This window comes from Choristoneura fumiferana, chromosome 15 (genome assembly GCF_025370935.1).
Source record: "Choristoneura fumiferana chromosome 15, NRCan_CFum_1, whole genome shotgun sequence".
In the NCBI taxonomy this organism is placed as follows: Eukaryota; Metazoa; Arthropoda; class Insecta; order Lepidoptera; family Tortricidae; genus Choristoneura; species Choristoneura fumiferana.
Window position 1 is genome coordinate 3,656,132 of NC_133486.1, and position 15,048 is coordinate 3,671,179.

General features: G+C 44.2%; 2 protein-coding genes across 6 annotated transcripts in view; one reads left to right on the top strand and one right to left on the bottom strand.

Annotated features, from left to right (window-relative positions):
• Positions 1-9,495, top strand: part of Sbf (SET domain binding factor) — a gene marked incomplete in the record, with an annotated part of 92,408 nt that extends 82,913 nt beyond the window's left edge. Inside the window, 10 exon segments of the mRNA XM_074098689.1 lie at positions 1,101-1,256; positions 2,673-3,256; positions 3,259-3,645; positions 3,920-4,067; positions 4,260-4,466; positions 5,060-5,183; positions 5,841-5,967; positions 6,153-6,232; positions 6,546-6,628; positions 7,981-9,495. Coding sequence (XP_073954790.1) covers positions 1,101-1,256; positions 2,673-3,256; positions 3,259-3,645; positions 3,920-4,067; positions 4,260-4,466; positions 5,060-5,183; positions 5,841-5,967; positions 6,153-6,232; positions 6,546-6,628; positions 7,981-8,073 — 1,989 coding nt within the window.
• A 92-nt stretch (positions 9,496-9,587) lies between these two features.
• Synd (protein kinase C and casein kinase substrate in neurons protein Synd) overlaps positions 9,588-15,048 on the bottom strand; it is a 108,137-nt gene continuing 102,676 nt past the window's right edge. For 4 of the 5 annotated variants that reach the window (XM_074098706.1, XM_074098707.1, XM_074098705.1 and 1 more), the window contains 3 exons: positions 13,857-14,017; positions 12,130-12,341; positions 9,588-11,140 (listed from right to left, as the gene is read on the bottom strand). In XM_074098706.1, coding sequence (XP_073954807.1) covers positions 11,028-11,140; positions 12,130-12,341; positions 13,857-14,017 — 486 coding nt within the window. In that variant the 3' untranslated portion in view covers positions 9,588-11,027. The remainder of the gene's footprint in view (positions 11,141-12,129; positions 12,342-13,856; positions 14,018-15,048) is intronic. The other variant, XM_074098704.1, reaches the window with a different exon arrangement.

The window sequence follows — 15,048 nt, forward strand, 5'->3', positions numbered from 1 at the left end:
TTTTTTTTATAAAAGAATTCCGTATACTGCCTCTACAGTATAATTATTATTTGTTAAATTGAATGATTTTTTAACAAATCTATTTATGTTTATGTAATAGAAATCTTAATAAAAATCATATTTAAAGGTTTAATTGTTCAACCTGTTCAATTACCCCGAGATGAGGCTTTTTGCAGTAATAAAAATAAGTGTGACATTAGTACAAGAAGTTAAGATTGCATGTTATGAGTATGCGATTTGTATTGTAGCTACTGGACTCTTTTTATGGTTTTAAATGTAATTATTATATTTGATAATAATCGGATTCTATTTTTAAAAAAATGTGTTTGTTTTGTAAACAGGTAGGTATATGTGGTTTTATTCTTATGTTACATTTAAATTATGTTCTCGCTGCTGAGGTGAAAAGTTGTATGTGTCACACGAGACCAAAGTTTTTTTGCATCTCGTGTATTTCAATCCCTTGCTGATCTCAGGATTCTAACCTAGAATCACTCGCTAACGCTCGTGATTCAATTATAGAATCCTTCGCTTACTCGGGATTCAAAATCAACACTCGCAACAAAAAACAACTTTGCTCTCTTGTTGCACAAATAACTATTTCACACCTCTCCTTCAGAAAAGTAACTTTTCCTCCCTGACGAGAGGGAGCAAAGTGCAACTTTTCTGTTCAAGGCTTTTCTAAGTGTTTTATTGCAAATGCCATTTTTGAAGTTGATAATTGTAAAACCACACCATTTTCTATGCTGGTTGTTCTTTAATAACCCGGGGCTACTGTAGCTGGGGGGATTTTGTATCTGAGCCGTCTGATGGCGTCCTTACGACGCCATGTTCTTCTCGGCCATTATACGTTGTGTTCGCCAGAAAACTGTCTTCACACAACACACATGAACATGGCGAACACGCCGTCGTAAGGACGCCATTAGACGGCTCAGATACAATATACCCCCAGCTACAAAAGCCCCGGGTCACGTGACTCCTCCTCTGCCTAAATGTTTGACGTAATTTATGGATGACCCCCCAGTATAATCATACTGTGACTGGGGTGAAAATAAATCTATTTTGGTCAAACAACCGGTGTAATAGGGCGGTGTTGTTCTTAGGGCGTGGAGACGGGCGCTGGTTCGGAGGAGGAGCTGGGCGGTTCGTTCGGCGCGCGCGCAGCGCACGGCGCCTCGCTCTTCGACCACGTCGACAAGCTGCATCAGAAGTCGCCGCTCTTCTACAACTTCTTCTACACGCCCGACCTCGACAACCCGGTTAGATATATCACATACGTATAAGGGATGAGGGATGACAGCTTTTACTCGTAATTTCGTTAGGTAAGCCAGTAAAATTAACAATAAATAAATATCATGGGACACTTGACACCAATTGACCTAATCCCAAACTAAGTAATTGTGCAATGGATACTAGGCAACGGATAAACATACTTATATAGATAAATAAATGCTTAAATATGTCTTAAACATCCAATGATAGTTGATTGGTGACAATGAAAGGTATATTAATCTCTTTGCTGGCCTTGGCCGGCAATGTTGTATGAAATTCCTATCCTCTAATTTGAAAATAGAACAAATCTTCAATAAGTGCTATACAATGACGTACTTAGCGTTCTATGATCACGAAGATAAGGCCGGCATTTCCTTGGATGTTTGAGAAAAACTAATTTCAATTCTGTTTCAATCTTTTGATGAAAAATAACCGTTTAGGGGCATACATGTCCAAATGTCAGAAAGTCCAGGTGTCACATTGTCCATGGTCAAAAAGTCCGAAGGATGAAACGTCCTAGTGTCTAAAAGACCTAGCGTCAAAAAGTCCATGGTCAAAAAGTCCGAAGGATTAAACGTACTAGTGCCTGAAAGTCCTAGCGTCAAAAAGTCCATGGTCAAAAAGTCCGAAGGATGAAACATCCTAGTGTCCGAAAGTAAGTAGGATTAAACGTCCTAGTTCTGAAGGCCTGAATCCCATAATGTCTCATTGTATAAAAATATGACTAACACAACTAAATGATAAATATAACTGAAATAGATTAGAGAGCTAGATTGCTCATCTGCATTATTTCCAGTCTGTTATCTAACACCCTGAGACCCATTCTCAGTAAGATCCAGATGCATCTATGATGCTTCGTACATGTCATGTCGAGTCGACAAGAATTGACCAGCTGATCCAGTCATGCAGATGGACTGGGGCCTCATTCTACATTGTCTCTTTCCATATTGTTATCGTATTGTCTACGTGGTTGCAGCTCTTATTGACTTGACAGTAAAGGCGATCGAGTCGAAAACAATTCGATTGCAATAGGTGTAAACAAAACCAAATTAGAATGAGTGAGACCCCTGGACTCTCGTACATATGGACTATCCGACATTAGGGCATTATAACCTTTGAACTTTTTGACAATGGACAATGTGACACCTGGACTCTCAGACATGGACTATCCGACATTAAGGCATTATAACCTTTGAACTTTTTGACAATGGACAATGTGACACCTGGACTCTCGGACATATGGACTATCCAACATTAAGGCATTATAACCTTTGGACTTTTTGACCATGGACAATGTGACACCTGGACTTTCTGACATTTGGACATGTATGCCCCTAAACGAAAATAACTGAATCAGATCCAGATATTCCACAGTTTTCTTAAGTCATTATAAATATGTGCAGGTGCTGCGGCCGATGTCGTCAGTGTGTAACCTGGAAGTATGGGAGTACTACACGCACGAGGAGCTGGCGCACGGCGCGCCGTACGACCTGGAGGCTGCGCCGGCCGACGAGCGCTCGCCGCGCGCGCGCCGCACGCTCGCCGCCGGGTGGGTACTGTGCTGGAGTAGGGACCAAGTGGGGGAGGACTACACGCGGGAGGAGCTGGCGCACGGCGCGCCGTACGACCTGGAGGCTGCGCCGGCCGACGAGCGCTCGCCGCGCGCGCGCCGCACGCTCGCCGCCGGGTGGGTACTGTGCTGGAGTAGAGACCAAGTGGGGGAGGACTACACGCGCGAGGAGCTGGCGCACGGCGCGCCGTACGACCTGGAGGCTGCGCCGGCCGACGAGCGCTCGCCGCGCGCGCGCCGCACGCTCGCCGCCGGGTGGGTACTGTGCTGGAGTAGGGACCAAGTGGGGGAGGACTACACGCGGGAGGAGCTGGCGCACGGCGCGCCGTACGACCTGGAGGCTGCGCCGGCCGACGAGCGCTCGCCGCGCGCGCGCCGCACGCTCGCCGCCGGGTGGGTACTGTGCTGGAGTAGGGACCAAGTGGGGAGGACTACACGCGGGAGGAGCTGGCGCACGGCGCGCCGTACGACCTGGAGGCTGCGCCGGCCGACGAGCGCTCGCCGCGCGCGCGCCGCACGCTCGCCGCCGGGTGGGTACTGTGCTGGAGTAGAGACCAAGTGGGGGAGGACTACACGCGGGAGGAGCTGGCGCACGGCGCGCCGTACGACCTGGAGGCAGCGCCGGCCGACGAGCGCTCGCCGCGCGCGCGCCGCACGCTCGCCGCCGGGTGGGTACTGTGCTGGAGTAGAGACCAAGTGGGGGAGGACTACACGCAGGAGGAGCTGGCGCACGGCGCGCCGTACGACCTGGAGGCTGCGCCGGCCGACGAGCGCTCGCCGCGCGCGCGCCGCACGCTCGCCGCCGGGTGGGTACTGTGCTGGAGTAGAGACCAAGGATTGGCAACTCAAAGGATCGGATTAGAAAAAATAATAATAAGAAATGTTGCCGCTATAAAAAGGTCCCGGTTCTGTATATCGCGGGTTGAAAACCAGCACTGGTCTTCCGCCGGGTCACAGAAGAGTGAAATTACGGAAAGTCACACAAAAATAGTTACGAGACTAAAATATTAGTTGGCTGTATAGCTCTCGTTATCATGATGTGATATGATGATGATGATGAATTGATTGTTCCGTGTGCAGGTTTGACAGCATCCCTTCGGTGCTGCCGTCTTCATTCAGCGCGCTGCTGGAGCGCGGGCGAGCACTGGAGCTGGAGCTGGGCCACCTGCCGCAGAAGTGGCGCGTGCGCTGGGACCAGCTGGACCTGCCCAACACGCTCGAGCTGCAGGTGAGACCCCCCCACACCCCCCGCCACTTTGAGAGCGCAGTATAACGTACTAGCGCCCCTCCCCGGCTTCGCACACACATTTTTCAAAAATAGCTCGCTTATGTTTCGCTACGCTCACATCGTAATTGACGCCACTCGCTGTTTTTGATTCCTTATACAACTGTTGCATAAGACAGTATATTGTATGTTCAGCGCAACGGTTCGCTGTCGTCGCTGGTGGTGCGGCGCGCGGCGCTGGCGCAGCACAAGCGCGCGACGCGCGAGCTGGTGGTGCGCGGGCTGGTGGCCGCCGCGCCCGCCGCCGCCGCCGCCGCGCCCGCGCACCGCTGGGCGCCCGCCGCCGCCGCCGCGCCGCAGCGCTGCGACCACTGCGACCACCTGCTGTGGGGGCCCGTCAAGGTAACGCCGATCCATCAACTACGTCACGCCTATTTTGACAATTCCTTCCCCCCTCCCCTGTCACACGTATTGCTATGAACTAAAACGATTACTTTGTTCACCCGCGAATTTATGATAGCTACGTTAATGCAAGAAATGTATGAACTCAATTCCTCTACTTCTAAGCTGTAAGAATGCACACAAATCACACAAACCCATCTATCACCACCACCACACTATACTTACGCGTTTAGAACTCAACCAGAGCTCATCTTCAGAGCAACACAACCTGTCACCGTGCTACGAGATGTTAGACTCACGTATTGCTATAAAAATTATAATTATTTTGTTCTTGTGTCACAAACCGCCTGACCTTTTTAGACGAGATGGGTGACACTCTTTCCCGGCCCGGATAATGCCGGGATGGAAATACCGGCCCTGTTTTTCGTGTACACGCCCATAGAAGCTCCTGTCAGTTTCTATGGGCGTGTACACAAAAAACAGGGCCGGTATTTCCATGTCGGTGTTATCCGGGCCGGGAAAGAGTGTCACCACCCGACGAGATGATACTACCTCTATAGCAACAGATCGTTTGACCATGTGTCGTGTTGCAGACGGGCGTGCGGTGCGTGGACTGCGGCGCGCACTGCCACGAGCGCTGCGCCGACGCGCTGGCGGCCTCCTGCACGCGGTACAAGGCGCCGCCGCCGCCCGCGCCCGACCAGCCCGGCGCCAACGGTCAGCCAACCAAACAACTAGAGCTCCCTCTGACTCACTACGTCTAACCATACTAACCCCCCGTTTCACCATTCATTGATCAATTTTATGAGACAGATATCTGTGATGCCGTCTCTACTCGTTTTGTCCGAATAAATAGAATAAATAGAAATATTATAAATGAAACGGATACAAAATTCAGATCTATTGTCAAGAAGACATTAATATCAAAGGCGTATTATAAAGTTAATGATTATATCATGGACAGGGATATTTGGAAATAATTCCGATCCGCATTAGCGATCCCTTCAAATAGCGAACCTACTGTGTTAAAAATAAAGTTGTGTTAAATACTTGTGATGTATACATAATCATTTAATAATATTGTAAATCTGTTTTAAAAAAAAATATATATATATACCTCGTTGAGTTTCTTGCCGGATTCTTCTCAGCAGAGGTTTTTCCGAACCGGTGGTAGATTTTTTTTTTCGACATTCATACGTGCTTGTTATAGCCTAAATTGAATAAAGATATTTTGACTTTGACTTTGACTTTGAATAGACGGAGACGGCATGACATTTATATGTCAAATAAAATTTATCCATGAGTGGTGACTGGGGAAACAGGCCCTAAATTTTTGTAACGCTTCAGAGCCTTACCCGGGCGTTGTCTGCGCAGGCGCGGGCACGCTGCAGTCGTCCTCGCAGCAGTATTACGAGCAGTTCTCTTCCAACGTGGCAGAGAACAGCACGCACGAGGGACACCTCTACAAGCGCGGTGCGCTGCTCAAAGGGTGGAAGCAACGGTACGTCCATAATGTGGCACCTAATCACCTATACAACGTGGCTCATTTAGATCGCTCAGTATGGGAAAGTCTGAAACTATAAGACATACGAAGATCTGTTCTTAGGAACCATGTCATCGATTTTAGTAATTCATACATTTAAAAAAAAGCCAGCAGTGCCTAACCCACTAAATTGTCGATTGCAGATGGTTCGTGCTGGACTCTATCAAACATCAGCTGCGGTATTACGACGCGATGGAAGACTCGCACTGCAAGGGTTTCATCGGTGTGTACTTGTGCATAACTAACATACATGTTAATATTGCGGACTCGCGGTTTCCTCCCACAATATTTCGTGTATAGTCGTGTGTGAACTAGAAGTGTTTTAACTTTAACGAGTAATAATTACCACGACGTTTCTGCCACATTACATTGGCCATGGTCACGAGTAGACAGACAGGAGTCTACTCTAGTAATATGGTCGAAACTTGAGTTAATTATGACTTTGTTAGCGTGATGCTCGTAAGTCTCGATCGTGGTAGAATTTATGAGTGAGAATCACGGAAGTTTATTAGAGAATGTTTTAACTTGTGTTTTAGACCTGGCGGAGGTGATCACGGTGATGCAGGCGCCGCCGGCGCCCGGCCCGCCCAAGAAGTGCGACGACCGGTCCTTCTTTGACGTGAGTTGAACATCTTTTATATTCCACCGGCCTTTGCCTGCATTTTCTGGCAGCCGCATTGAAATTTTGGGACTTAACTAAATTACGATGCCATTTAGAATTCCCAGAAAATATAGCGTGGTGACGAGCACTTGTCAAAATTTACCAGTTGGTAGTTAAGCATTTTACGTTCGTAAATCCCGATGCCGTGGGAATATCAGTGTAAAACATACCAAATGTCATCTAAAATCTATCCAGTTTTTAGCGTAATGCACACACCATAAAACCTTATTTATGATATTAATTAGTAATAGGTACGGTCACCAGCACCAATATGTGAGGCAATACAGCGTGCATAAAATATCTGATACGACTCTATTCCTAGAGTCGGTAGGACGTCAGATATTTTTGCACGCTCCGCTGTAGCAGATATGTAATAATGCAGGTGACTGTACTGAGTGCATTTTTAATTCAAGAAATGTATTTTTTGGCTAAAATTATCCTTTGAGGAATTAACTATAAAAAGCTTCGATTATTCCTTTATTTATTTAACTTTTCCTGCAATTCCAACCTTTTATGATTTTCGTGTTAGCTGTTCGGCTGGTGGTGAACTGGGATTAGCAACAGTTTAATACGTTTATAGCTAGAATATACTAATCGAAAGATTAACAAGCGCTGTAACATGGAACATAAATCAACCCATCAATTAATTAATAATTTACTCCAGTGTTAATATTATAAATGCGAGTTTGTCGGTTTGTTTATTTGTTACTTCATCGCGTCTAAGCCGCTGAACCGATTTAGATGAAATTCGGCATACAGATAGCTTGAGTCCCGGGGAAGTGAGGTGTGCATTGGTATAGCTATAATATGTAGGTATGTACCTATAGCCAATATAAAGCTACGTAATATTCATTGTGTATGTTAGCTATAAGGAACCCTTTTTAGTACCAATATAACCTTTGTACTGCAATGACGTGTTTTCACTCAACCTCCTCTTAGCCTCATACCTCAGAAGGACATAGGATAGTTTTTATCCCGGAAAATTGCATAGTTCCCGCGGGATAGTGATAGCCGAATTCTAGGTGGATGAAGTCGCGGGTATCGGCTAGTGTAACATACAAGTATAAACTTATCTAAAAGTTTTTATTTAACTTGCACGTCGCAACTTGCGACGTTTGTTTGTACCTTTGTGTGGGTCAAATATTGCAAAACGAATTTCACGCACTTCTAGTGATAGGATTGACTTGTAATGGTACGGATATGTAGTTTAAATGACGACATGCATTGTCATTTAACTAGCATACTTCAACAAAAACAGGTTTACTTGTATTATTAAACCACATTCCTAAACAATAACTCTTTATTTCCAGTTGCGTACGAGTCGTCGCACGTACAACTTCTGCGCGAGCGACGCCGCGGCCGCGCAGGAGTGGATCGAGAAGCTGCAGGCCTGCCTGCAGTGAGCGCGCCCTGCTGTCACAAACCGCCGACCCTGCCTACTTTACCCAACATCGGCGCCAGTTTAGGACTCAGTGAAACACTAAGATGGGCACGATGCTTGCATAAGAAATAAATATAGGAAAATTACTGCAGCTGTTTTACGATGCTAAAATAGTAATTGCCGAGCTGTTGATCGTTTTAACGGTAGGGTCGCTCTGAGTAGAAATGAAACAACTTTAGGGAATTCTTTTAGTGGTGTGATGTGCTTATTGACAATTTATCTTTGAAATTAATCAAAGGTTAGGAATGAGTTCTATGCAGCCACAAGAAGTTCCTTTTCTGAGTTTTATCTTTAAGTGTATTGTCTAAGGCGGCCGACGCGCCTCCAGATCTCGCCGCGTAACGTCTAGCGTTATCTATGGACTAGGTTAGTTGTCGACAAATATACCTATATAATGTTGTTATGTTGAATTTGTACATATTTTATCTTAATTATTGTTGTGTAAAGACTTTCGTTCCACTATGATTAGTTCAGTTCGTACCGCGCGTAGCACATACGTACATTCACTTCAACGACCGAGTTATCATATAACTCTCGCCCGCTGTGTGTACGCTACGATTTAGTTCTAAATATAAATTATATTTCTTGAACGGAGGATATTATTTTTGACTCGGGAATCTCGTTTATTTCAATGAGCTACCCTCGTTTACTGTTATATACTCATTGATCCTTTTTTATGTTTTGTAAATAAGTGAACATCCGTGGACATATCAGCCCGCCGCGACGCTTACTTTATTTATCTGTGGCGTATTTGTTATGTAAATGAAATTTATGTTTTGGTCGTACGTGTCGCATTTAGGATCGTCGCGGTGGGCGCGGCCGGGATATGAATGTTGTATCGGCGCGAGGCGCTAGGCGTCGCGTCTAGAGATTATTCGTGCCAAATACGCTCCGGCTCCTACAATTGCTTGCGGACGGCGCTTGGACTTAGCGCAGTTACGTGTAATGCATTAAAATGCGCTTTATATTCGCTTCTACGACGTGATATAAAAGGGATATTGTTTCACCTTGACGTTCTATAAATTGAAGCTTGATGTGCTTTCATATCCGGTGCTCGGCGCCGCCACGACTGAACTTCGCGGCTCGCAAAACAAACCGCCTCATGTTAAAACTTGATTTCTTGCATTATACCTAAACAGTTTTAGATTATTTTAACGCCGCTTCTTGATAGTCGTTTGTTCGTGGCCGCGTTGAAGTACGTCACCTGTTTAGCCTATTGCTGTATAATAAAACCGCCTGCCATCGTAACTCCGTGCAATACTCGATGTTAATTAAAGATGTCCGTTCGTCCTATTACTGTTTATTGTTTAGTGTACAGCAGTAGGCTGATGCGAGCTCTGTAACAGCACTGCGTACCATCAAATAAAAAGATTTTTAAACTTAATTCGTCTTTTATTCTCTAGTGTCTTATGAGTCACTGACCTTCAAGTTTGAACCTAGTGAGGGCCAAGTCGGGAGTAACAATGAAACTAGATGTCATATGTAACAATTTTATTTTACCAATATTAATAATATATTAACATACGTGGTCAAAAGCCACCCGACTCTGATAATAATATAATACAAAGAATTTGCACAAGAGGTCGCTGAACCCATAACAAATAAAACAAGAGCTACGCCTACAAGTGTGAGCTACGCGGCGAGTCCGCCGTCTGCTAACGGATAAAAAGAAAGTTCACCCTTTTCATGGAAACATTCTGTAATATATTAATAAATCGTTATCACTATTTATATTCTAAACAACGGGGCGGCGCTCGCGATGTCGATGCAGGCGCCTTGCGAGTGACTCGCGAGTCTCGAGTCTGCGGCGGGCGAGGCAAGCGGCCGCAGCTCGGGCCTTAGGCCGGCTCGGTCAGCGAGCGCCCGCCCCGTTATACTGCACTCCACATACGCGCTATCATTATACATTATATACAATGGGAAATAAATATACTATATGCACGACAAAATATGTAATCGTGTATGTACACATAACCGCTCCTAGCGAGTGCTGACCCACAGTATATCACAAAATATATTCCCTCCGCCGCAGGGCGCCGTGCGGGCTGCTGCATGATTATTGTGTTCATACACCACTAAATGCCACTAAGTTTAAATTAACATTTTTGGTTTCCACATTGTACAAACAACTTCGTCCAAAAATATCTCTTACGAATTCCACCCGTGTACAAAGTCTGCTCAGCTTAGTCCGCGCGGGTACGCGCAGCTACATACAGAACAATACGATCAAAAATTTGATTAAGTAACGTACAAAAATTTGGGTCCAAATGCGTCGGAAAACAAGTCTTTGTTAGCGAGTCAAAAATTTAAATACATCTAAAACATGGTTAGTCGGCAGCGACCTTGGCCGCGGCGAGTTCTGGAATCGGATGATCATAAGACAGTTAAAGCTTACGCCCGACAGACTCTCGAATATCGTCGTGAATTATCAGCTAATTTTATGTAACCCCCCGTTACCAAAGTAAATAAGTTCTCAGGTCATGCATTATAGTAACGGTATTTTTGATATCAACTTCTATTTTTTATCTTTATTTAATCGGTACGAGGTTATGACATAATATCTACTAATTTAATGTACTTAAAACATCACCTGTCGTTATTAATAATGACTATCATGGGGCGCGGAACGCGGCCGAGCGATTCCGCGCCGCTCGTGTTCTTGCAACGGATATAATATCAACACCGACACGAGCTAACAGATTCAGGAACCCTTCTCGGGCCCCGGAGCGGAGGCGGCAAGCGTCGCCAGACGATAATTAACATAATACTCGATAATACAGATAATAATAAATGATTCTTTACACAAGTGTGCCTAGCGACGCTCGTCGTCGCCTTGCTGGTGTAAAAGGGCGAATGTGTCCTGGGGATCCAGTGACACTTGCGCCCTTTTATCGTCGCGTGGCGCGCGTGAGGGGGCTAGTGGCCGACGGGCTCTACGTAGTTGGCAGGGTACAGTCCCACGCGGCCATCTTTGCGTCCCTTGCACCACCCCTGCTCGTCTTCGTCTTCTAATTTTTCGAACAAATCGCCTGAAAACAGAACGTCACATTGTAGTCCTGGATTTAACACAAAGCTACCCGACCCATCAAGCGCGACTAAAATGTGTATCGAATGAAGTTGTCTCACACCGACGGTTTATAGTTTGAGCGGGCAAAGTCAAAGCTAATAATGTTCACAAGCACCACATGTTGATATTCCTACATGAGCTAATTCCGTACGTGCCGTGCAAGGGAGCCCTTTGTCACACATAAAATTAATTCCCAACATAATGTTTAGTCGAATGATTGTTTAGCATAGTTTTTCTTCAATTGAAACTGAAAATAATTTATATTATAACTTTCCTAAAAGTTGTATGATTTCGGTATAATTTAAATTAGACGAAACGATCATTCGACCAATCACACATTAGGTCGATCGATATTATGTGTCAACACAGACCGCCGTGCAGTGATAGTTTACAGAGACATGACGGGTGTTCGGGTGCACGGTATCGGGCTGAATCAATGGCTCGCCTTATTTGCTAGTTTTGGGCCGAGTCTGGGAGCGCCACGACAATTGCATCTGGACGCCAGATAAGCTCGGTCTCTGGGCACACCAAAACAAACACAATATATCGAACTCGACGAACAGGACATATTAGATACCTACGCCCGGTTTGTTATTACTTATTAGTTATACCATTTTTCATTGGATTCTTGCGTTATCGTAAAAGACCGCTAAGTTTACATCGCAAACTATATCACATAATATTTTTAAGCCTAGCAAACTTTTATTAATTATTCTCACGCTGTTCGCTTATTTATTTATCAGTTAGGTATAATTACATACTGTAAACAACAGCACACATTAGACCTTACAAGACTAACCTGAGAATGTCTACAACACAACTACAATTTTATTATCGGGCTAAATAAATAAAAAACATACTTATAATCGTGAGTGAACCGTTTAATTTAGTAATTTTATCAATATGACTCACGAGAGTTTAAGTAATATTATATATATATGGCATCCTCACCCTGTCGGAAGCTAAGCTCGTCGCTCTCTGCGCCAGTGTAGTCGTAGAGCGCCCGCACGGGCTGGCCGGGCTCGCCGGTGTCGGTGAGCGCGCCGGCGGACTCTTCGTCCCACTCGTCCTCGTCGAAGGGGTTTTCTTGCGGCTGCGACTTGCCTGCGTCCTTCGCTGGCGAGGTCTTGTTGGACTTGGGCGCCGAGGCCGTGCCGTTCCTGCTGAGTTGGTAGAGTTAACACATGGAGAAAATATAGTATACCACGAACGTTACAAGTGCTGTAAATCCACATAGTTAAAAAAAATAACTTTACCAACAAAAAGTTGGATAACCCCCGACATTGTCACTTCAAAGTTCAATATCTCAAAAACGGCCTAACAGATTATGATAAAATATGTCTAAGAACCATCGCTAGAAATCCTGCTTTCAAATAATGAACACCGCATTCAAATAGGTCTACCCGTTTAAGAGCCACGGTGCCACAGACAGACACACGGCGACCAAACTTATAACACCCGTCTTTTTGCGTCGGGGGTTTAAAATAAAATGAATGCATTTATTCACAACACAAGACAACAATATTATTAAATACAATAGTATACACAGTAAGGTAGTATGCGTCATTGCGGTTGTGAATTGGACTCTGGCTCAAAAACTGCCACTCAAAATTGTCAATTTTTTTGTTACAGGGGGCAGGTGACCCATTTAGATAGGCCGTATGAAACTATACGACAAAAAAGTTTTCTCAAACTGAAAGTAGAGCGCTTTTTTATTTTAAATAATTGTAATAATAAATAAAAATACGTAAGGCTGCGTTTCCACCAGAGATGTGCGAGGCGTTGCGAGGAATATGCAATAGAAATGCTTATAGATATACCTATCCTCGTACAGTACAGCTCTAGTGGAAACAGCTGAGAGGAGCTACTACTACTAAAAGAACCTTTCTGACAATTATGATCAAAATATCAAGGTATGCTATAAGGCCCGGGAGGTAGGATCAACAAGGTACTAACAGCAGGAACATTTGCGGGGAGTATGTGAGCGCGTGCCGCGAGTCTGCGCCAAGCGCGAGCCGCAGCAGTTGCGGCTCGTGCGCCGCATGCGGCGCGTGCGGCGTGCGGCACGACGCGCAAGCGAATATCTCCAGCCGCTCGATGCTAAGGGAAAGGAGGGGTGGGATAGGATAAGGAATGTCTCTCTTTGTTTCCGTTACTCCGGAGCCACGCCTACTTTTTTTTTAGCATGATCCATTTGTATAAAGCTGTTAATTTTTTTTTAGTTCTGTGTTGCGTTTTTTCGCTGTTTTAAGACACGGTTAGTTATAAAAACCAGCCAAGTACAGTCAACTACAAAGATATCGATTCTATGAAAGTTACTAAATTATGTAGGTATACACGACCTTAGGCTAAGTCAATAAAGTTGTGCACACACATTTTTGTTTGTAACTTTGGATAGTCGCGGTCAAAATACCACACTGAGTGTACGGTCGGTTCCCTAACTTGATACTAGTTGTATAGAAAAGTGCATACTTATGTTAAGGCACCGACTGTACCTTGTCACTGTATGGCTTCTAACAATTTTATACAAACTATCAAACATTGAAGCGACAGCGACAAGGTAGTAAAGTGTGAAGATCTTTGACCTCGACTGGTATATGAATATCTTAATAGTCGAGTGCAGGGTTCCGTCAAGGGGAAATCATATGAAATGGTTTAATAATAATAAAGTAACTCACGTGACAGCGATGGGCGCGCTTATGGTTTTCTTGTCGATAGTGTTGTTAGCTGTATTGTTGACTGTGTTGTGGGTTGTGTTGTTGGTGTTATTCGTGTTGTTGGGGTGCGGCGGCTCGTGGTTGGCTTTTCCTAGCTTGTTGTTCGTTATCGGTGGCAGCTCCTGAACAGTACAAGGCACGTGAGGATATAGAAAGCGGGAGGTGTATCAGAATATCTGCGAAACTATCCTTCATTCGGTTTTTTATTTGAATGAACAGTCGATGTAGAAGTTGACGCGATTTTCTGGAATAAATGATGTTTTTTTTTTATTAATTTACTCTCCATAGTGTTCTCAATGCGAACAACTAAGGATTTTTAGTGATATTATAAAAGAAGTCACACAAATCTATAATAACACCTCAACTAAAGAAATAAAGTTTTTTTTGAAAAAGGTTTCTTTCACAGATATTTTGATTAAATTTACTTTGTTAAAGGCATTTTGTGGTTATAGATTTACTTTAGACATATAAAGGGCTATATACTTGTATATTCAAAGTCAATAGATATCGTATCGGAATAAAATACACTTTAATATAAAATACAGATAAATGTTATTCATTTGATTAATGATCATGCCAATATGCGAGCACGAAGCAACATCCATCATGCGACATCGATATAAAAAAATAATATAAATAATAATAAACTAAGCACATGTATCAGCTAGATTGAAATGAGAATGACCTCACTGCCGAATCCCAGGCGCTACATCTAAAATCTAGAATAACTAAGACCTTCATGCTTAGAGGAGCTAAAGAGTAAAAAAAAAAAAAAGTTTTTTCATTCTCATTTGAATCCCTTGAAGGGCCTACTCACGTCTGTCGGTGACTGCTCACTGTTGGATACGAAGGAGTACCAGGAACTTAAGCTATGACACACTTGTTTAGGCCTGCTGTAAAACTGTAGCTCTGAATAAGAAGAGTGACGCAAAAAAAAAAGTCAGTTGCCATCGCAGAAAGCGGGAACATTTTTGGATGGTGTCACTATTCCGTTCAAAGAGCGATACGTAAGAATATTCGGAACACGCAACTCGACAATACTCTTGTGCCTATTGTTGGATAAGGTTAGTTTGAAATTTACTGCAACTTTCATTCTTTGATTCTAGATATTTTAATTTAAAAACTTAATTGGCGCTATCAAGATCATGGGATA